Below are 21,198 nucleotides of genomic sequence, written 5' to 3'. Positions count from 1 at the left end.
GTCATAAAGGGGAAATAAAAGCATCCATAGCAAAGCAATATGTATAATCGAATTTAAAAACTGCACATCAAAGATGTCATCTCAGAGAAAAAAAAACATTGTGTCATATGTTTGTGGGTTTGTACACAAGTGAAGACAAATAAAAATGAGGACAAGAATGACATGTTTTTGTGTCATTTAACATATTTTTTTATTCACTAATTTATTCACACTATACTTGACCCGGTATTACTTTGTCACATCAAAGAAAACCTCAGCCTTTGATCAGCTCGCCATTCATTCATTGCAACCACAGGGCAGATCATTTAGGGTTTTAAATAACTCATTGAAAACATATTTCTGTGGCTGCCAGAAAAACAAAATTGATGAGACACTAGCAGAGGAACAAAGCAATTTTAAGTTAAGGAAAATCACAACCTTACAACTCATGCAGTTGTTACCTAGAAATAGCGTTTTCCTGATGTGTTTCCACATAAGCATGAAAGATGCCCTGTACACGCTGTATGCTGTATAAGTACACACTGAAACTCATTAAGACGCATAACAGGTTTAAAATCTGCCAATCAGGATGATTTTATAAAGTTGACATTTTTTCTTGCATCATCTCTTCACTGGAAGAAAGGCCCAGAAATCTTTGTGCACACTTGATCTCGTTTCTCTTCCTTCTGCGCAAGGTATGCCTTGAGCTTGTCCGTGGAGAAACACACTTTGGAGTGTCGGACTTTGTGTGGGGTTCGATGAGCACGCAACCACGGGTTCAGGAGACACTCTGCTGCAGTGGGTCTTCCCCTACAAAGTATTTAACGACATCAAAATACTTTCGAATCTTCCTGCTTCACCTGTGAAACTTTCCCGATTCGTCTTTAGTGCCGCTTGCCTGAGAAAAATGAAAATGATGTTTTAAATAATCGCTGTCATTAAGAGCGACTCACCAGGATTTATTATTCAGGCTGCTCTTCATAAAGTTTAAAGCTCCTTCTGAAAGACCAGGGTAACAGCGTCCAAACTGGATCCTCCCTTTCTTGATGTTTCTGTCTTGCTCCCAGCCGAGGTCAGCATGAAATGGGCTGTCTGCACTCAGCCTAATGATGCAAGACAAATAAGTATGTTGCATATAAATTTCAGAGTGACAGAAGAGTCATTTGTATTTGTGTTGAAATGTCTTCATTTGAGGACTTTACATTCAACCTGCATAAACCTAAAAGTTTTCAAATCATGAAGATCTAATTATTGTTTCTGTACTTACATAATGAATGACAGGACTCCTATAGCCCAGATGTCCGTCTCGGGTCCCACCCCCTGACCTTCAAGGATTTCTGGAGCTTTAGGAAGAACTATATAAACTGACAAAATATATAGAAACATGTCTTTAAAAAGTTGTATTATTTTAGACAATATTGTTTTTTATCATGTTCATTTCTCTATGCAATAAAAATGGCTGAAATCGGAAATGGAGAGAAAAAAACTTAAAAAATGAACTTGGGTTTGGATTTGTTAAAGTATGGTAGCTAGGATCAGCTGAACTGGATGAAGTTAGGCTGAGTTATTTCCATCCATCAATCCATCCTCCTTTAAACAAAGTGTACCTTTGCTGCGGCAGTCTGTTGGAAGGCCATGACAGTCAAACTTTTAGTACATTAGATGACATTTCGACAATCCACAATCCTTATTTACACAACTTAGTAAATAGGAAACCTGCATTCACCTTTACTGTCTGAGAAACCATGGATGTGCTCAATGTTGAGAGGCTGGCCGGGTATAAAGGGCTGAGCTGAGCCTAAGTCAACAATCTTCAGGTGGTTGCAATCATCCACGAGCATGTTGTCAGACTTCAGGTCCAGGTGGATGACTCGACGACTGTGAAGATGGTCGATTGCACTCAGGATTTGAACCAGCAGTTCTGCAACGTGTGTCTCTGCATACTGCTCCCTAAAGGGACAAAGCAAAGAAACCTGTCAAACTGAGCAACAGAGCTGCAATCCAATATAAATAAATATTAGAGCCGTTTACAACTAACGGATCCAAGCTCCAATATTATTTCGACCCATTTTACCTCGCAGCCAGACTGTAAAGCAGCTCCTTGCCAGGACACAACTCTTCTACTAAAACCATGTATTTGGGGGTTATGAAGGCAGTGTGCAGCTGAACCAGGTGGGGGTGATGAAGCCTCCTCAACAGCTGGTACTCTCGCAAAACCAACTGTCTCTGCTCTGCCTGGTAAGGGGTGATCTTAGCTGCAAACACCTGGCTGGTCTTAACATCCCTACACAAGGTTACTACGCTGAAACGACCCCTGAGAGATGTGAGAAGAACAAAGGGACACCTGAGTATGACAGACAGACAAGGAGGAGCAGGTTCTGACGCACAAACATGTGAAGGATGACCTTTTACAATTAACTTAGGGTTCGTTTACCAAGTTATCATAAATGAGTCCAAAAATATTACAAAACATGTATAAATCCAATTATTTTAGTATGTGTATTTAATTGAATTTAATTTATATACATACATACATACATATATATATATATATATATATATATATATATATATATATATATGTGTGTGTGTGTGTGTGTGTGTGTGTGTGTATGTTTTATATATATATATATATATATATATATATTTTTTTTTTTTTTTTTTTTTTTTTTGGACACTCCTTAAAAATATTGGATACGGCCCAATTCTTCTAACAGCCTTTTAGCAATTATTCATGACTGGAAACCAGTAGTTTTCCAACTCATCCATTATTGTGGTCTGAACATAGCACTTGTCACATTATGGTTCCCTATCTGTGACTAGATTTGTCCTCAAACATAAAAACAGTTTTGTTCAACAGTTCAAGTACCTGTTTATCTCAGAGAGGAAGCTGAAGCTCCTGTTTGTTGATTCTGATCCAGCAACCTTTGAATCAAGTGACTCAGTCTGAATGAGAGGAATGTGGATCTCTGTGAAACCACAAAACAGCAGGTGAAAACACTGTTACCCTTATGCTGTAAAAGTTTTTACAATGTTCAATATGTATATTTAGCCCCATAAACTGCTGCAGCAAATTCCTGCTTCTGATAACGAAACTATTTTTATAAAAGACGTTACACACATGCATAACATAAAAAAACAGAGCAGCCTTTTTCTTGCCATCGGGATGGGTAGCCATGACAACTGGAGATGAAGCCTCACTGAAAGGTCCTGCTCCAGCCTTTGTGATACAGCCCACCCTAAACACATAAGAAGCTCCTCTAGGTAAGTCCTTCACCACATAGCAGCTGTCCTTCACCTCATCTGACAGCACTGTCCACTCCCCACCTGAGGAGACACAAGTCACACATTTACTAATTTTATGGCTATATCATTTTTGTTGTTGTTTTTCATTTTCAAAAGTTCTAATACCACACAAAATCACATAAAAATCAGTTAAAAACTTCTTTACACAACTTTACAGTAAAGAGTTCCAAAGAAGATCTTCAAGATAACTTCAGCAGATAACAAATAAAATAAAAAGAATAAAATAAGATAAATTAAAATAAAACATAACAAAATTAAATTAAATTAAATTAAATTAAATTAAATTAAATTAAATTAAATTAAATTAAATTAAATTAAATTAAATTAAACTTTTATGCTGCCATGCTGTGTAAATGAACCCACCATCTGTACAGTACTGCACACAGTAAGTAATGGGGTCACCAGACTGAACAGGCCTCCAGACCAGCAGAACTCCACCTCCATCCAACTGCAACACCTCAGCCTTGGTGGGACGAACTGCCAATTTTGAATATTGTGAAAAAGTTCAACACAGCCTTTTGCAATCTTATAAAATGTTGAAGTGTTGTGGAATACAAGCAGAGAGGGTGTGTCTTGGTTACCTTTCGCCTTTTTGAATGCTGGTATTTTGAAAGATGATAAAAGTTTGGAGCTTCTTTTTTGGGGACTCTCAAGACCAGTCTTATCGTCCCTCTTTGGTGGGATTGGAGCAGATTCTTTCACAATTGGCCCTGGTATAAAGAAAAGATAACAATGTGGAACAAATGATGTCAATCACAACCACACAGTATCTCAGATTGAGACAAGTAATTTATCAGGAACATCATGCCCACTTAGAATCAGAGACATGCAAAACGCTTGTTAACAACTGACCTCCTTTATTTACATCCTCTTTACTGGAAGACCTGGAAAACAGTTTGGTGAGGCTGGAAGCTGAAGCTCTCATTTTCTTTCTTAGAGACATTGTGGGTGTGTCAGGCTTCATGATCTCTCCCAGTGTGGGTCCTAACTCTGCATCTGCCAGCTGCGAGTATGAATGGCCAGTCCAGGACTGCCTGCGAAAAATCTTCAGAAGTCCTAGTCTGGGTGACTTTCCTGTAGGGAGCCGGGCTTCAAGAGCTGGGGCGGATGCATGCCTCTGGAGGCCAGAGCTTCCTTTCCTGTCTTTAGCTCTGGGAGGCCTCTCAGGAGCCTGTAGGGAAGTGAGACTAGGACTAGGACTGGGCATTAACGGTGTCCCAGGCTGACCTCTGCTCTTTGTGGATAAATTGGGATTAGAACGTGTGCGATTACGAGGTGGAGGCTGAGGAAATGAGCTTCTGGTTGGGATTTCTAGAAAGGAGCATGGGGATGGGGAAATCAGGGGCTCTCCCTGATCGTCATATCCATCACTCTCTCCTGACTTGTATTTCCCTGTGAGATGACCGTGACTTAGCTCCTCATAAGAGCCCAGCCTGCTTGATGAATCAGAACCACCATGTCCCAAAATTAAAGATTCAGTTAAAGATCCCTGGGAACCAACAAAAGTATCCTTTTCTGTCTCCTCCTGCTCCAGATTGGTCCTCATTTTGCCTCCAGCAAAGAAATCTAAGGGAAGAGATGATCCGCTACATGTGAGAGCCCCTTGTATTGGAGCGACAGAGCCTCTTCTTCTTGTGGCCTGCTGAGAGCTTGCAGTAGCCAGTGGCTTTCTTTCAGCCACCTCATCGTCTGTGAAGTCCTCCTTCATACTCTGAGAGCCATCTTCCTCCCTTGTCTTTGCATGCGAGGGTGAGGTGGGAGAGCGACGGGAATACTCATCTAGAGACCTGCTCCTTCTGTGATTTGCATGGGCAAGGCCCACTCCGCTGTCAAATGAACAGGACTTTTGCATGGTGGGTTGCATCGATCCCCGTCTCTGACCACGACCGATTTCATTTTCATCCTCCACATATTCTATAAGAGGTTCATTTAGACGCCCCGATAAGCTCCTCCGGAGAGGCTTGCGGCCCCTCTCTTGCTTTTTGGCCTGGAATTTGTCCCTCAAAGTCATGTGTCGGGCGGACATTGGCGAAAGCTGGTGAGATGTATTATAGAAGGTGCTTCGGATAAGACTACCTCGAGGGATGCGTCCTCCATCACTCCCTGAACCCTCATCCCCATCAGATAGGTAGAGCGACGGATTGCTGTCCTTGTGAAAGCGACGCTCCCTCTGAGGTGTCAGCTGGTCTGTTGTTGATGATGCAAATGACTGCCTGCTCAAACTCCGCTCTATTACACTCCTCCTCTCCACCATCTCCCCATCTTCTTCCTCCCCTAATGTCCCTTCCTCGTCCTCCTCTCCATCCAGGTGGTGCTTGGCGAAGGGCTCGGAGATCTGTGCCCTCTCCATTAAGGGATCATATTCTTCTTCTGTTTCCTCCTCCTCCTCAGTCTGGCTGCACTGTTGGAAAAAGTCCCAGGAGTCGGCCTCATCATACTCAGAGGAGGAGCCACTGCTCAGGGAGGTGCTGCTGTGCTCCTGGGGCTCCCGAGGTACAGTCACAGAAGTCTCTCTGAGAGGAGCATCTAGCAGCTCAGGAATGGACCTTAACGTGAGCACCGAACCAACAGATGTCAGAGTATGCTGAGGAAATAAATGGAAAAACAATTCGGAAGTCATAGGATGTCAAAACATATTTTTAGAGAATATTTTTAACATTAAAAAACCAAATGATATTTTTTTTCATCCCAGAAATATAATGATGCAACATGTGCTGTAACTTACCTGCCATTTCCTTTTAGAGATGAAGACTTTCAAACTCTTTGTGCTGATCTCATCAGTATCTTCATCAGTGTGTTCATCCTGTGACAATAGTCAAAACATTTTGTCATAAGTTAAATAAACTTGATAAAAACATGTTTTACTTTGTCTTTAATCTCACCTGGAACCACTCGTGGCTTAAACACTCAAAAGCAGATGGCCGCTTCCTGTAGAGTAAAATGAAAAGACATTAAAACGTGTATCACTTGAGGCCAGGTGCGGAGTTGTGAATAAGAAGAAAAGAAAGGTTTGATCCTTTTCACCACATTATAGTTTTATTTGCAGTTACTGTTAAGGGTCTTATGAAATCTTACTTTTATTTAATTATGAGACCAGATTAGGTGACAAATACAAGTTTTGTTATATTTAGACAGAGTTAATAAGACTTTGGAAATATGCAGTAAGCTAAGTAGAAATTAAATTGTTTCTTTACTCTGGATCTGATTGAAGGACCATGCGGAGAAAATTTATGGCTTCAGGGCTCCTGCACATGATGTCTGGCGCATCCCAGTTTAGAGTCCCCTCTCCAACCCTCAGCAATGTTGCACGGTCAGTCTCACCCATAAAAGGACATCGACACACCAGGCTGTTAAAATAAGACCAAGAATGATGTACTCAAAATTAAAAAACAAAAAGATATGCTTAAACAATGCATAGATAAGATTCTGAGGAGATTTTTAAAGAACAGTACTGACACATACCACAGGTATGCAATGACACCCACAGCCCTGATGAAGAAAATAAGAAATATTCATTAAATGATAAAGTTTTAGTTGCAGTATATTATAAATTAATTCTAAATTTTAGTGTACATTTGGGCAAAAACAGGTTTTATATCAGATTAGCGGTTCAACCCACCAAATATCAGTGGCCACAGTGACGGGTTCTTGGTGAACAATCTCAGGTGCAACAAATTCAGGTGTACCAAGCATACTATACTGGTGTCGAGATGTGTCTATTTCCTGGCAGAAGCCAAAGTCACAGATCTTGATCTCATCTCTTGGAGGATATACCATTAAAATATTATCAGGCTAAAGGGAGGAAAAATAAAGTTCAGAACTCCATGAAAAGGAATGTAAATGCCAACAATGAATTACTGAGTTGTAAATCTCACTTTAATGTCTAGATGCAGGATGTTCATGCTGTGAATATGACCAACTCCTTCAAGAATTTGCTGAATATATGACTGAATCTGAAAGAAAAATATGTAATATTTGATAAAAAAAAATGTGTTCATCGTATTTGAAGTACTGATTATGAATGTGCGTTTGTACCTCTTTTTCTGAGACAGAGCCTCTCAGTAATAAATGATCCACAAGACCATGAGAGCAGCACCTGGACAAAATGTTAAGGAACTTGCAGGAGGGATGTGTGTGTGTGTGTGTGTGTGTGTGTGTGTGTGTGTGTGTGTGTGTGTGTGTGTGTGTGTGTGTGTGTGAATGTTAAGAAACACATGTCAGTATAGTAAAATGTAAAGAGACGGATACATTTCTGTGATTAGCACCAGCGTGCGTCTGGTGCAGAAGAAGTCCAACAGACAGGCCACTCTAGGGTGAGCCAGGCGGGAGAGCAAGTCCCTCTCCTGGAAGGCCCTGGTTCGAGTGCTGCTCCGCAGAGGCAGAAACTTGGCAGCAAACACTTCCCCTGTTCTTCTGTGGATGACACGCTTCACCACCCCAAAAGTTCCCCTTAAACACAGACATTTGTTTTTAATGATACATCTAGAGATATGACTGTCAGATGGACAACAAAATTAAGATGACATTCACCTTCCAATTTCCTCATGGACATCGTAGACTGAGAATAACTTCCTTCTCTTCCCCAGCTCAACCTCTCTCTCCTGAGACTCAAGTGGAACTACAGAAAAAATGTTCACTTGTAACAAAAGCAAGTGGGAAGAAACATTGATAAAAAATCTTTAACTTACAATTCTTACAAAGAAAATTCTTTTATAATTTGCTTCACACCCGAGCTACTTTCAGCACTAACCCTTGCAGAGGTTTTGTGCATGAACCTTAAAGTCATGACAGAGAACCACACCGCTGATGTCTCACCTTCCTCAACTGTAAGCTGAGCTTCACACAATGCGTGGCCGGAGTCATTGTGAGCAAAGCAGGTGTATATTCCACTGTCCTCACCCTCGGGACAGATTATGGTCACAGAGAAGCGAGCACCATGCTGATCGATCTTCAGATTCTCATTAACTGCAAGCTCCTTTCCATCCTTCAAATCACAAAAGATCACATTGGAAATTTGAGGACGTTTTAGAGAAAAATAGACAGAAGACTCATAGATCATTACTCAGAAAGGGGATAAACTAAAGAGAGGCCTTTAATAAATAAAAGCAGTAAAACAAAAGGAACCCCACATGGAAAGAATAGAAAGGCATAATTTCAACAATGTAGCTGGAAAGTCCACTTTTTTTCCAACCAATTCCATATGAAATCCCCTCATCTAGAGTGCTCCCACCTTGTACCACTGTATTTTGGGAGTAGGTCTTCCAGTTATAATAGCTGTAAATGTTGCTGGTTGACCTGGTTCTACACACAGATCCTCCATGGGGACCTGAATGGATGGAGGAGCTGAGGAGAAAATTTAGATAAGTCACTCATACAAGTTTTAAAAGTTTTTTTTTTCATTTTTTATTATTTCGTTGTTAAAAGAGAAGAATACCATCAGTGATTTCCTGCATTGGCTCAGAGATGAAGATCTCCTCCTCTTCCTCTTGGTAACACACAGGATGCTGTACATTATCTGCAGAGGTGGGGAAACCTTCTTCAGCACTAGAGATAAGATAGATGAAAATGAAAAAGATGAAAATTATTATTCTTAAATGTTTATGTTAATTATCTATTTCTTATGACTCATTATTCCTAAAAGAGAAAGTTAGAAAGTGGTGATATACAGTAATCATGAAATGGAATACAGAAGAAGAAGATATAAAAATTGCGCTTTTGTATTGCTGAACAATTCTTCATTTCCTCAGGGCCATTATTCCACATGTTAATTCCATTTACTGTCATTCTGTGACAAGTCCTTACCACTGCTTTGTTCAACGTGCAGGTTCCCATAAGTTCATGAGTTTTGACTTTTTAGAATTTTTTTTTTTTTTAAATGGTGGTGACATGATGTTTTCTTGCTCTATACATAATTTGGTATTTTGATCGACGATGTATTTAAATTCCAGCATTCTTGATATAATAAATAGTAAATTAGATTTTGAGTGTGTGTGTTTGGTGTGTGTAAGTGGTTATGGGTACTAAACAGGAAAGGAAAGATGTTACTTACTGTTCAGAGTAGTCAGGAGGAAAAAGCATCTTGGTAATAGAGGTGGGGCTGAAATCAGTCTGTAACCACTTCTTGACAAAAGCAGTGGACCAGCCCTCTGAGTCAGCATCTATGAAAATCAAAATATCTCTCAGGGCAAATTTTACAACTCAAAGTAAGTTTATCATTGAAAATATTATCAAAAGAATGTACTGAAGCAAATGAGGAAATCTTTTGAAAGCACATTACCTTATGATCCAGAGACAGTAATAATGTACCGTCTTACCTTGCAGCTTCAGGGTTTTACCCCACTAACCCACCACATCAACAGGACATGGGCATATGCCCACTCCTGCTTGGGCACAAACGGGACACCTGTACAGCACATGACCATCTTGTAGGAGTGGAGAGTTAGCTGGCATGCGTTGGCAAGAGGAGAAAGGGGAATGTTGAGTGGTTATTTGTTATCATGACTGAGATGACTTACATGGAACAGTCCATGTGAAGAACCCCCTGCTTGAAGACAAGAAGAGGGAAGATGGAAGATATGGACAATGGAAAGACAAACATGGACTCAAAACCCCAGGAAAAAATATGAAAGGGAAAACTTCTACTGAATTTGGGTCAATGCTATTTAAGAGCTTATAACTACAGAACAGTTTTGTCTCTATATTTATTCGTATTGTTGTAATTTCTCTCTGCTGTGAAACTTGGGTACCTTCGTGGTTGTGCAGACATCTGTAACTAAACATGAGAGTAATATTTAACAGTTTGTAGTCTGTTATGATCCATGCTCTCTGTGAAAAGTAAAAACACAATGAAAACCACAAACACATTCTGCATAATACATGTATCAATATCTTTTCACTGGAGAGGAGGCAGAAAAGTAAAGTATGATGTATATGCTAAATGACAGTCACTAGTTCCCACTCATTATGGCAACATACATAGTAAATTATGTCACATGACTGCATTGTGACTGTTAGAACTCCTGAAGAGGGCATGACATATTAAATTTAATGAAACACACCCATTTATTAGAAAAGATGGAGTGCAAGGTAACAAGATTTAAGATCAAGAGTATAAAGCTGGTGACTAATGGTCATGTGATGAGAGATGGTGAAAGCAAAGTTTGGTTTTAGTCCTAATGAAGATTCCAGGAATCTGCTAACATGATTATGTAACCAGATACACTTGCAAGATATTAAACATTTGCAACATTTATCTGTATTTTTTGGGGTTAGAAGGTACTGAGCTGAAATGGAAACATTAGAAATAGGATAATGAGGCATAACATTTGTACAAGCACTTTTATCTCATGCACTACACTAGATAATATAGTTAATAGGTGACAACATTTGCCTAACTTTGCCTTAACTTTGAGCAGTCAGCTAAAATCAACCCATACCATAATCAGTGGAAGTCTAGTGGTGTGATAGTTGGGGCTAATTATGATGTGAGTGTGTGTGAAATGGAAAAGGATAAATGTACTGTAAGTATGTGAGTACAATCTGGAAATGGTGTGAACTTGCAAGAATGAAGGGATGACAGTGTTTGAGACTGAAAACTGGTCTAAATTGTTGCAGTTTGTTTGAAGGAGATGTCACATGATGTGAGGTAAAAAAAAAAAAAAGGTGGTGGGAGTTGAAGGAAAACTGGACAATGGCATGTGCTTCATCCCTTCTCAAACACAGCTGATCATGTAAAAGTCTGGACCACATGTGTGACAACCCAATCATGGGTTTCCACCCTGTGTGGAAGATGCTTACATCCGCGGTCCTGGTGGTCCTACCTTTAGCAGGTAAGTCCTGTGGCTGGTCATTTTCAATGTCAGTTGGTGGGACAAAGGCAGGACACAGACCTGCTTTGCATTTGACGCAGCCAAGTTCATTCCAAAGCTAAGGAAAACAAAATGTTTATCTTTGTAATATAAGTGATGCTAGCGATCTTGATACATTGGAGATGAATGGACATGGGTTTCATACCTCACACTCATACTGCCCAATATCCGTCTCAGTTGCCCTGATGACTGTCAGAGACAGGATTCCACTGCGAGCATCATTTGTAATCATATATTTAAGGTGGTCGGTCAACTCTCTGCCATCCTTCAACCACCTGCAATGACAAAGAAGCATGCTTTTATCAAACACATTGATAAAAAAAAAAAAAAGAATATTAAAGTACCACTAAAAAAAAAAACAGTTTTGTCCTGTGCTGTGGTTACACCACCTATGCCGAACCTGATTCGTGGTAAAGGTGTGGTGAGAGTGGAGCAAGAGAACTGGATATCCTCTCCTTCTATCAAACAAGCACTCTCCAGTCGACTCAAAAACCGGGGAGCAGCTGGAGAAAAGAGAAAATGCATATGATAAGTTTCAAGTATTCTCCCTGTATCCAGAAAGAGAAGTGGTGAGACAGATATAGTCATAGTAAAACAAATTAAATATTAGTTGAGTCAGTGATTGGTACAGTGATAAACAGTAATGTGCATCATTCACCCAAACTCACCCTGCACCACCACCTTCGCCACAGTGGCAGCACTGCCCATGGAGCTGGTAGCATAGCAGACATACTGTCCAGAGTCCTCAACAGTTAGACTGTCCAGGATGAGACTGCAGGCTCCCGAGCGATCTGCTGTGATGATGTGACGTGGGTCATCCTCCAAAGGAAGACCATCTAAGAGAAAGTAATAAGAATTTTACTGTGGACCCGTCACTTTACTTAATTTATTCAACACACATTACGACATCATATATGGCAGGAATACATTTGCACATTTGCATTCAGTTATTGATAATTAACTCAGGACTTCCTTACCTTTTATCCAGCTGATAGCTGGTTTGGGCAATCCAGAGACTTTGCAAGTTAGTTTGATCGTCTGCCCAATCTTTGTTGTAAAGTCACATAACAGTGTTTCAAAGACAGGAAGGCCTGTTGACACAAACATGAAAAATCATTAAGTAAATGGTAGATGACACCAACTCAGTACAGTGTTTTGATTCTCAATAAATTCAAGCTAAATAAAACATTCTTTTAATCCATACAACATAAACGGCTGGAAGACTTCGGTGCTGAATGTTCTTCTGAAGCTGTTTTGTATTTTTCAAGGGTTAAAGTCCATTTCTCATCGTGGACTAAAGATGAAGACTTACTGTTGGTGAGCAGACTGGAACGCTGCTGCAACTCCTTCAGGTCTTTCAGCCATGAGAGTTTCACAAGTGCGGAGTGACTCTGGAGAGTGTATCTCCGAATGGAGCCTCTGTGCTCATGCCACAATCCCCATGACCTTTCCTCGCCACCCAAACTCTCCTTTATTTCCACATCATTCAGCTGCATTGATTACAATAGTGATAATGACACCTGCAGCCAACTGGAGAATTTGTTTTGCTTCACTTTAGTTTGTTACACAGCACCAGTAACAGCTTAAATCTCACCTTCATTTTGTTCTTAAAGATGAATGTGTCTCTGTTCATGCTGGTGTCCTTTTTCAGTTTACACAATACAATACAGTCCTTGAAGAGAAAAACTTGTCTCTGATGCCCTCTAGAGGATGTTTTCATTTCTGGAGATTCCTCCCACACTGTGAAGACACCCTGAAACAGGAGCAGATGAATCACATTAACCAAGTACAACAACACTACTTGACGTGCCAATAATTCCCTCCGCCAAGGTTATGTTTCCCCTGCCGTTTGTCTGTTTGTCTGTTAATGTTCAAGATAACTCAAAAAGTTACGTATGGATTTTCATGAAAGTTTCCGGAGCTGTTGGATATGTGAAAAGGGAGAACTGGTTTAATTTTGGCGGTGATCCGGATCACTGTTTGGATCCAGGAATTTTTTTAAGGATTCCTTAACATGTTGAGGTAGAGTCATTGACCCTTGGCGGAGGTTTGAGCTCTCCGAGTGCTTTTCTAGTTCAGAAAGTATTCAAAATTTCAAAAGAGATTTTATCATGGCTGCATCATGGATCAAAGTTTTCATTGGTACTGGTACTGCAACTAGCTGGCAGAAAACAACTTCCTATTAAATTAAACTCCCATTTAATTATTAGAAGATTATCTTGGTATTATCTTTGCTTACCTGCCGCACTGGTTCACCCAGCGCAGTGAGAGGTGCTGGGTAGTTTTCGATGAGAGATACCTGATGCAGATTGTTAGACCTCCATGGTAAGCAGGACACCATAGAGAAGGCATCTTCCAACAAATAACAACTCTGGCCACTCTTAGCTTTGTTCTTTATCAACTCCTGACAAAGAAAGAACATGTTAAGAAGAAATCACAGATAGAAATTCTCTGGAATGTGCTAGAAGCAGGAAGATGGTTCATTCAAAGGTCAAAGGATGCATTGATTTGACATTACTATTAACAAGTGTAAAGAGTCTCTCTGTGAATGCATTATACTATGTTTAAACCATAAATGGGCCCCAATTTAAGATCCATTTAATACCAATCTACCATGCTGGCTAAAAAAATTCACTAAATTACACTTATATTCACTTAAACAACTGAAATTTATTGACAACTGTAGACTGCAGTATTAGTGCAGTCTAACATTACTGTTCCCTCCTCTACACTAATAATTATGGTCTTCTACACCACCAAGGATTGCAGGATGAAAACATACATAGTTAAAACATATTTTAAAAAAAACTATGCTAACCTTCAGTAAAGCCTGGTAGGTCTGAATCCTCTCTACTGGTTGCTGGAGGAAAGTGAGGACATCCATGACAGAGGTGTCCGGCCCGACACGCTCTGCAGACTGCTGAAAACAGATTAGTTCAAGTTATACTGCTACTGTTCCTGTTTACCCTATCTATCTATCTATCTATCTATCTATCTATCTATCTATTTATATATGTATATGCATACACACACACATATACATATATATATATATATATATATATATATATATATATATATATATATATATATATATGTGTGTATGTACATGCAGCTTTTTTTTTTTTTTTTTTAATGTCGTGAGTACTTTGAAATATTGCTGGAAAGTCTTGTCACTGATGCACGCCTCTGCTTGCGTTTGTCCCACCATGTAGTGAAGATACTTCTCAAAGTCCTCAGTGTGCTTGATCAGATGCATGGCAACGTCATCATCTGTAACACAATCTTTCAGACCAGGAAGGATGGAACTGCAAAGAGATTTCCAGTTGCAGGGTTTCATTATATATTTTTACATATTGCTTGTCCTTCTAAAACATTTAAATATGTATTAAACCAACACATCATTATGCAAGAGTAAAATTTATTTAACGTTTTGGTGTGTGTTACCGTTCATGTAAAAACACAAGGTCCTTTATGTTCCTGAAAATGATTTCTTTCTGGTTCAGGATGTTGGTAGGGGATTGGTGGCTCGAGTCCAAATAATTCAGCTGGTGAGTGATGAACATCTTCATCGCCTTTACAAACTCCTCTTCTCCATCGATCAGGCCTTGAATCAGCTGACTGATGACAAAAAAGAAGATTTGATGTGTCTGTTCTTTGTGTGCCCTGATCAGCCCTTTATGTAACAAACAAGCCAACCTCAGAGCTCTCCTATACTCCTCTCCTGTAGACCCAATTCCATCAAGGTCCCCTTGAGGTACTCTCAGTTGTGGGAAGGTCTCCTGCATAAAATCACTCATAAAGTTTTTATCCTACATTCACTAAAGTCACAATTTACTGATGTATCTGAAGTATTTACTCAGACACCATCTGAATTTCTACACCCTACCTTTCTCTTCTTCTCCAGATAGGCTGGACACAGCCATCCCTGTCGAGCTGGGTTAGTTTTGGTGGGTTTGGTCCTCACCAGCCATCTGTCAGGATGAACAGAGTCCAGCACCTCCACAAACTGACCCTCCTTCAGAACAAAACTCTCCTTAATTCCACTATTAGGGCTGCAGTCAGCTCGAGCCACGTAGATTTCAAATATCTGAGAGGGAAAACATGAAATGTATAAAAAATGTATAAAAATTTAAGGAACGTATCAAAAACTCAAACATGCAGTACATGCAGTCAAGATAAAGGATGCATGTTGAAAATACCTCCCGCCTCTCCCCCTCCCCCTCTGACTCAGATCCAGATACGGTGCTGGTTATGGGTGTGTGGGCACGATGGTGTTTTGGAGATGGTGTTCTCAGTTTACTATCAGGAGGCCCTATAAATTAAAAGACAAGACAACTTTTCTGTATTGGTAAAGCACAGAAAGCTACGGAAAAAATGATATGCCTATTTCCATAAAAGCTGGTGTGGCTTGCTGAACAGGGCATATGTTTTGAAAAAACATGCTGCCACATGCCACATGTGAAGCAGTTTAACCAGAAAACAACCAGAAAAACAAAACTAACAAGAAAAAAGTACCCCTCCACTGTCACACTGTCAGGCAGCCCGTGTAAATGAGAAAGCAACAGATCTGTAAAACTGATTCTCAGTGTTTTTGAAACATGCAGCTGGCATCTATTTCACAACTTAATTTAGCAGTTTTAGAACTTGATAAGTCATTCTTGAGTATATACTACTTTCAACTAAATATAGGATTCAAATTATTGTAAATCACTAAAATCAGAGTTTCTTTGTGTGTGTGTCTCAGCTTTTTCAGAAACATTTTTGAATGAGATAAAACTAAAGATAATTAACCCTTTAATGCATGAATTATTAAAAAATAATGCAACAAGTTTTAAATACAATATTTTACCTCTACATACATATGAAATTATACTTTTTTGTTTATTATAGATATTCAGAATTTATCATGCTCTATGATTTATTGAATGTTTTCTATAAAATATTTATAAGATTATATATAATCATAATTATATTCTGTAAATCTTCAATAAAAAAAATAGCTGTATCCTTCTCTCTTCCTATTTATTGCAAAGGCAAACTTGTGTAACTGCATTATGTTCAATTATATCACATATTTATTTATTCTCCTGTGAGTGGAAACATACTGGATGACTCACTAACATCTACTCTAGTGGTTTATTTACAAAACTGCCATCCTCAGTCCTGAATATACAAGAAAAAAGCTTGTAAATAGGTGTCCACTATATGGCCACTATGTATGAAAGGGTAGTAACATCACTGACCTTTGACCATCAGTAGTTTCTTTGGAGGTTGTGTAGGAGCCAGCTCTTCCTTATCGTCCTTTGCAGCTACTTGGTCTGCTGGCTTTGATACTTCCCTGTTGCAATATTCATGAAGAGGTTTTTCTGTCTTTATTGATACATATAAAATAAGCAATGGAACTACAGTATTACAAAAACATCTCTTCTGTACCTTAAGAAGACTGGACCAGTCTGGACAGGTTCCATTATGTCTGGAGCGGTATCATAGTCAGAGGGACTTGACACTGTTAAAAGGTCAATAACAATTTTGAATAACAAAAATTATTCATGGTTCTCATCAAAGCAGCATTTTTTAAACTTTACAACCAAATATTAAAGGTGTTACTTACTAGAGCTGACAGCAATGACGGAAGATCTTCTTCCTTCCTGTAGGTTCATTTCAGTGTCCTGCTCTGTCAGGTTGTAAGCCTCCCACAGAGATACACTCACACTTTCTACATAGTTTTCAGGATCTGGTTCTGAAGCCTGTGTTCTGGCCTGGGCTTCACATTTTAATGGTGCAGGCTGCAGAGGAGTTATGGCTGCAAGCGGTGGGTGTATAGGCTTCAGGGCTTCAGGAGAAGGTTGCACAGACTGTACAACTGTTACGTTTCCATTGTAAGAGGTCACACCAAACTTATTTGCCACCTCACAAGTGTAAACTCCGTTGTCACTGTTAGTCATGTTTTTCATCACAAGTGTGCATTCCCCATGTTCTGTGGATTTAATCCTGCTTCGTGGATCATTAATAATTTGTTGGCCATTTTTGAGCCAACGAACTGTGCTGGGTTTTCCTTCTACAACACACTTGAGAGTGAGTGTACCATGGAGATCTGCATTCTGATTTTTGAATACCTCTTTAAAGACTGGCCGCATTTCTTTGCGGGTTTTGTAGCCTTTGAAGGCAGCCTGGATCTTGACTGCAGCCTCTCGCATTTGGGGTTCATCCTCCAAATTGATGGTAATCTCTGCAGGAGAAATATCACATGACCGGGTCTTCTGTAATGTAATTTCTTCTGTTTGCTCATCAACAATGGAGAAAGAAGGTTGGACATGATTAGTGGGTAGCTCAGTCAACGCCTCTGAGAAAGTCTCATCTTCAGAAATGTAGAGGAGAGGAACGTCTTCTGCCAACTTTGGCATTTGTTGCTCTTCCACTCTTCTCATTGGTTCAACTGCCAACTTGATATCCTGGTGTGCTTCAGGCCCTTTTTGCATAGGTTTAACCAGCTGTTTTATTGGCTGCTTTATTTTATCACCTGTTTCCGTGTCAGTTGTGATGGATTGGTTCCTCTCAGGTTTTGGTTTCTCTTCAACCACTTTTCCAATGGGTTGGATTAGCTGTTTTATCGGCTCCTCTTCAGCTGATTTTACCATAACTTTTGTCAGTATTTCCTCATCTTGATCGGTCTCTGTGTCCCTCGAAACTTGTTTTTCCATTCCTCTCTTTACTTTACTTTTAGTCCTCATTGGTGGCTTTGGAGGAACGGTTTCAGGAACCTTTACTTCACATGTTTCTGTTTTTTCCACTTGCTGTTTGTCCAGCTGATTGGCAGGGGGAATTCGTTTCAGTGCCTTTTTCTCTCTTTGTTCTTCTGTGGACACTTGCTTTTCCCTCTGTTTATGCTCTTCCTCAGAATCATCTAATGTAGTCTTTACCACCAGTATTTCCTCAGCTTCTTTTGAAATACTCTTGAATGGCAGCTTTCTTTCTATTATCTTTCCTTTAGATCTTATTGGTGGTTTTAAAGGCTCATCTGCTGTTTTGCTCGAATCACATTTATATTCTACAGATTCTACATCTCCCTCAGTCTTCTCTGGGGTCTTCACCGTGTGTTTGTCATAATGACTGCTCTTCAAAGCTGTAATTTCTGGTTGCTTCTGCTCATCTTTACTCAACTCCCCTGAAAGCTTTACAGGCTGTTTCAGGACAGTTTCATTTTCCTTTTCTCTTAGTTTATCAAGAGTGCTGCCAAAAATCTTGTCTGACTGACTTGCTTCAAGGCCAAATTTAACTAATTCGTCCAAATTCTTTCCTGATTGTCTCATTGCCAAGAAACCGTTATTTTCTGTACCCAAAGGTCTAGCTGCTTCATCGACTTTTCTGTCAACCCTATAATCTTCCTCTGGTAGTCTTACTAGCTTATCAGCTTTCTTGTGCATCTCACCATCTTCCCCTTCATTTCTCTCCAGTCGTGTTAGGTCCTGTGCAACATCAAAGTCTTTTTCCATAGATCTGGCAGGTTGGATGCTCTTTTGGACTTCATTATTCTCCTTCAGCATGGACGCCTTAAGGTCAAAAATTGGTTTAGCATCTTTTTCTGAGTTAGTAATAGATGCCTTCCTATTAGTCCTCCTTTTGGGCTCAGGGGGAACAGATCTGGCCTCAGGAAGGGGGTTCTCCTCCTCTGGGGTTAGAATTGGTTTGGAAAGAGTGCCTTTAATCATTGGTGGTATTGAAGGGTCTTCAGTCTTTTGTGTGAGTTTCACTGCTGAAAGGGAGTATAAAAAATAGTAATAATGTGAAGCAAATTGCTCTGTTTCTGCCATTCAGAACTAATGCTAGACTCACCTTTCACTTCTAGGGTTGCAGAGGTCTCTGCCCCTCCAGCATGACAAGAATAGCTACCGCTGTCTTCACACTTGAGCTCCTTGATGTTAAGCTGTAGGAGGCAGCCCTCCTGTTTCATCTCATATTTCCTATTGGCCCTTAGTGGTAGACTGTTCTTTTTCCACTGCACAGACAATCCAGGTTTGGATAGCTCACAGTACATGGAGGCCATACCACCAACGTCAGCATCTATACTTTGTAATTCTTTGATGAACAATGGAGCAAGCTCTAAATAGGTGGAAAAAACACATCAAAACATACACAGTGTAAAAAATATATTCATGATTAAAGTTTGATTTAGTAACTAACAGTATATTAACTATTTGCTATCATGTAGTTATTATAAAATCACATACTCAGACATACTCGCCCATTTATTTTGAATGAATATGTGTTTCACAGTCTTTTAGTGCGAGTTATTGAAACCTTAAGTGAACCCTCTATGTGATGGACAGATCAAGTGATGGTAAAGAGAGTATTTGTTACATACATCCCAAATGCTCACATGCACACACCTCTTACTACCACATTTGAAGAGGTTTCTACACTGCCAGCTTGACAAGTGTAGCTGCCACTGTCCTCAGGCTTAAGGTCTCTGATGTTGAGCTGGAGAACTCTGCCATCCTGCTTTATTTCAAACTTCCTGCTGGCTCTAACTGGCTGTCTGTTTTTCTTCCACTGTGCTGGCACTCCAGGTTTGGACAGTTCACAGAACAAAGAAGTTGTACCTCCCTCCTCAGCTTCTATATGCTGTAATTCTTTCTTGAAAAATAGTGGGAGCTCTGCAAAATAAAGTGGAGAAGAATGTTTTTGTCATGATATAAATGTCCTTAAGACATCACCAGATGTATAGTACTACCCCACCTGAACTGGGAAATATTTGCTCTTTATATTTAATATTTAATATTTAATATTTAATACATAAGACATTAATAACAGCACAACAGCACAATATGTTATATCAATAAAAACCAATAAAAATATTATTATACTAAAATCAGACATGTTATGTTCTAAACTCAAACCTTTCACTGATAAAGTTGCAGTAGTCTCTGCACTTCCTGCTTGGCATGAGTAGCTTCCACTGTCCTCAGGTTTGAGATCCTTAATGTGAAGCTGGGTGAAGCAGCCTTCTTGATTCATCTCATACTTCCTACTGGCTCTCAATGGCAGCTTATTTTTCTTCCACTGGACTGACACTCCAGGTTTAGACACTTCGCAACCCAGGGAAGCTGTATGTCCTTCCTCAACCTCTGTACTGACTAACTCTTTCTTGAAGAAGGGGAGGAGCTCTGCAAAACATTTTAAAATGGATAATTAAGTAAAAGCACCTATAATATAGGAGTGTTTCAACACAGCAAAGTTTAGCTAGCTTCACACACCTTTAACTGTCACAGTTGCAGTGGTCTCTGCTGCTCCTGCTTGACAAGAGTAGCTGCCGCTGTCTTCAGGTGTCAGATCTTTGATGTGGAGCTGAAGGTGGCAGCCATCATGGCTCATCTCGTACTTCTTATTTGCTCTCAGTAGCAATCTGTTCTTCTTCCATTGTACAGGTAGCCCAGACTTAGAAACCTCACAGCACAGAGAGGCTGTACCGCCTTCTTCAATGGCCACACTTTTCAAATCTTCTTTGAAAAATGGTGGTTGCTCTGGGGAAATGACAAAAGTTTTGAAGAAAAAAATCTCTGGGCTTTGACATAATGGGGAAACACTATTAATAGCTGCATTAAGCTTGATACTGGGGGCTAAGATTTATCTTTGGTGTATGGGATTAGTCGTTGGGTTGTTAGATGGAGGTGTTTGAGTAAGTGAGTAAGTGGCCATGACTTATGGAGTCCCTCAGGGATCAGTCCTCTTCTGTTCAACTTGTATATGCTCCCTTTGGGTCAAATTTTACAAAACTTTAACATTAATTTAAAAGTTATGCAGACAATACACAACTTTATGCGTCTTTGTTACCAGATGACTGCAATCCTACAGACTTACTATTGTCAGTGTTTGGAGCAAATAAACACCTTTTCACAATTACATGAAGACAAACTGAGATTATTCTGTTTGGTTGGAAAGACAAGAGGGTCATCATTGGTAAACACCTGGGGATTCAGGTTCTCAAAACCACCGACCAAATTTGTAATCTTGGAATGTTGACATTCTCATATCTGTCTTTCAG

General features: G+C 39.7%; 1 protein-coding gene across 1 annotated transcript in view; it reads right to left on the bottom strand.

Moving 5' to 3' along the window:
- Nucleotides 1-176: 176 nt before the first annotated feature.
- obscna (obscurin, cytoskeletal calmodulin and titin-interacting RhoGEF a) overlaps nt 177-21,198 on the bottom strand; it is a 40,296-nt gene continuing 19,274 nt past the window's right edge. Inside the window, exons 34-78 of the mRNA XM_079245105.1 lie at nt 20,411-20,677; nt 20,054-20,320; nt 19,544-19,810; nt 18,990-19,256; nt 16,768-18,909; nt 16,590-16,662; nt 16,400-16,494; nt 15,356-15,468; nt 15,043-15,243; nt 14,853-14,935; nt 14,601-14,774; nt 14,302-14,461; nt 13,972-14,073; nt 13,393-13,557; nt 12,748-12,906; nt 12,466-12,643; nt 12,131-12,244; nt 11,822-11,989; nt 11,554-11,656; nt 11,299-11,428; nt 11,106-11,211; nt 9,335-9,443; nt 8,720-8,829; nt 8,516-8,628; nt 8,101-8,269; nt 7,816-7,903; nt 7,534-7,734; nt 7,321-7,381; nt 7,161-7,238; nt 6,905-7,077; nt 6,748-6,774; nt 6,480-6,632; nt 6,168-6,213; nt 6,011-6,088; nt 4,138-5,869; nt 3,867-3,995; nt 3,649-3,762; nt 3,139-3,306; nt 2,849-2,948; nt 2,054-2,293; nt 1,706-1,929; nt 1,587-1,601; nt 1,247-1,343; nt 933-1,082; nt 177-789 (exon numbers count right to left, since the gene is read on the bottom strand). Of these exons, the coding sequence (XP_079101231.1) occupies nt 609-789; nt 933-1,082; nt 1,247-1,343; nt 1,587-1,601; nt 1,706-1,929; nt 2,054-2,293; nt 2,849-2,948; nt 3,139-3,306; nt 3,649-3,762; nt 3,867-3,995; nt 4,138-5,869; nt 6,011-6,088; nt 6,168-6,213; nt 6,480-6,632; nt 6,748-6,774; nt 6,905-7,077; nt 7,161-7,238; nt 7,321-7,381; nt 7,534-7,734; nt 7,816-7,903; nt 8,101-8,269; nt 8,516-8,628; nt 8,720-8,829; nt 9,335-9,443; nt 11,106-11,211; nt 11,299-11,428; nt 11,554-11,656; nt 11,822-11,989; nt 12,131-12,244; nt 12,466-12,643; nt 12,748-12,906; nt 13,393-13,557; nt 13,972-14,073; nt 14,302-14,461; nt 14,601-14,774; nt 14,853-14,935; nt 15,043-15,243; nt 15,356-15,468; nt 16,400-16,494; nt 16,590-16,662; nt 16,768-18,909; nt 18,990-19,256; nt 19,544-19,810; nt 20,054-20,320; nt 20,411-20,677 (9,890 nt within the window). The 3' untranslated portion in view covers nt 177-608. The remainder of the gene's footprint in view (nt 790-932; nt 1,083-1,246; nt 1,344-1,586; nt 1,602-1,705; nt 1,930-2,053; nt 2,294-2,848; nt 2,949-3,138; nt 3,307-3,648; nt 3,763-3,866; nt 3,996-4,137; nt 5,870-6,010; nt 6,089-6,167; nt 6,214-6,479; nt 6,633-6,747; nt 6,775-6,904; nt 7,078-7,160; nt 7,239-7,320; nt 7,382-7,533; nt 7,735-7,815; nt 7,904-8,100; nt 8,270-8,515; nt 8,629-8,719; nt 8,830-9,334; nt 9,444-11,105; nt 11,212-11,298; nt 11,429-11,553; nt 11,657-11,821; nt 11,990-12,130; nt 12,245-12,465; nt 12,644-12,747; nt 12,907-13,392; nt 13,558-13,971; nt 14,074-14,301; nt 14,462-14,600; nt 14,775-14,852; nt 14,936-15,042; nt 15,244-15,355; nt 15,469-16,399; nt 16,495-16,589; nt 16,663-16,767; nt 18,910-18,989; nt 19,257-19,543; nt 19,811-20,053; nt 20,321-20,410; nt 20,678-21,198) is intronic.

This window comes from Telmatherina bonti (assembly GCF_933228915.1).
Source record: "Telmatherina bonti genome assembly, chromosome: 8".
Lineage (NCBI taxonomy): Eukaryota > Metazoa > Chordata > Actinopteri > Atheriniformes > Telmatherinidae > Telmatherina > Telmatherina bonti.
This window is presented reverse-complemented; position numbering and strand designations above follow the sequence as displayed.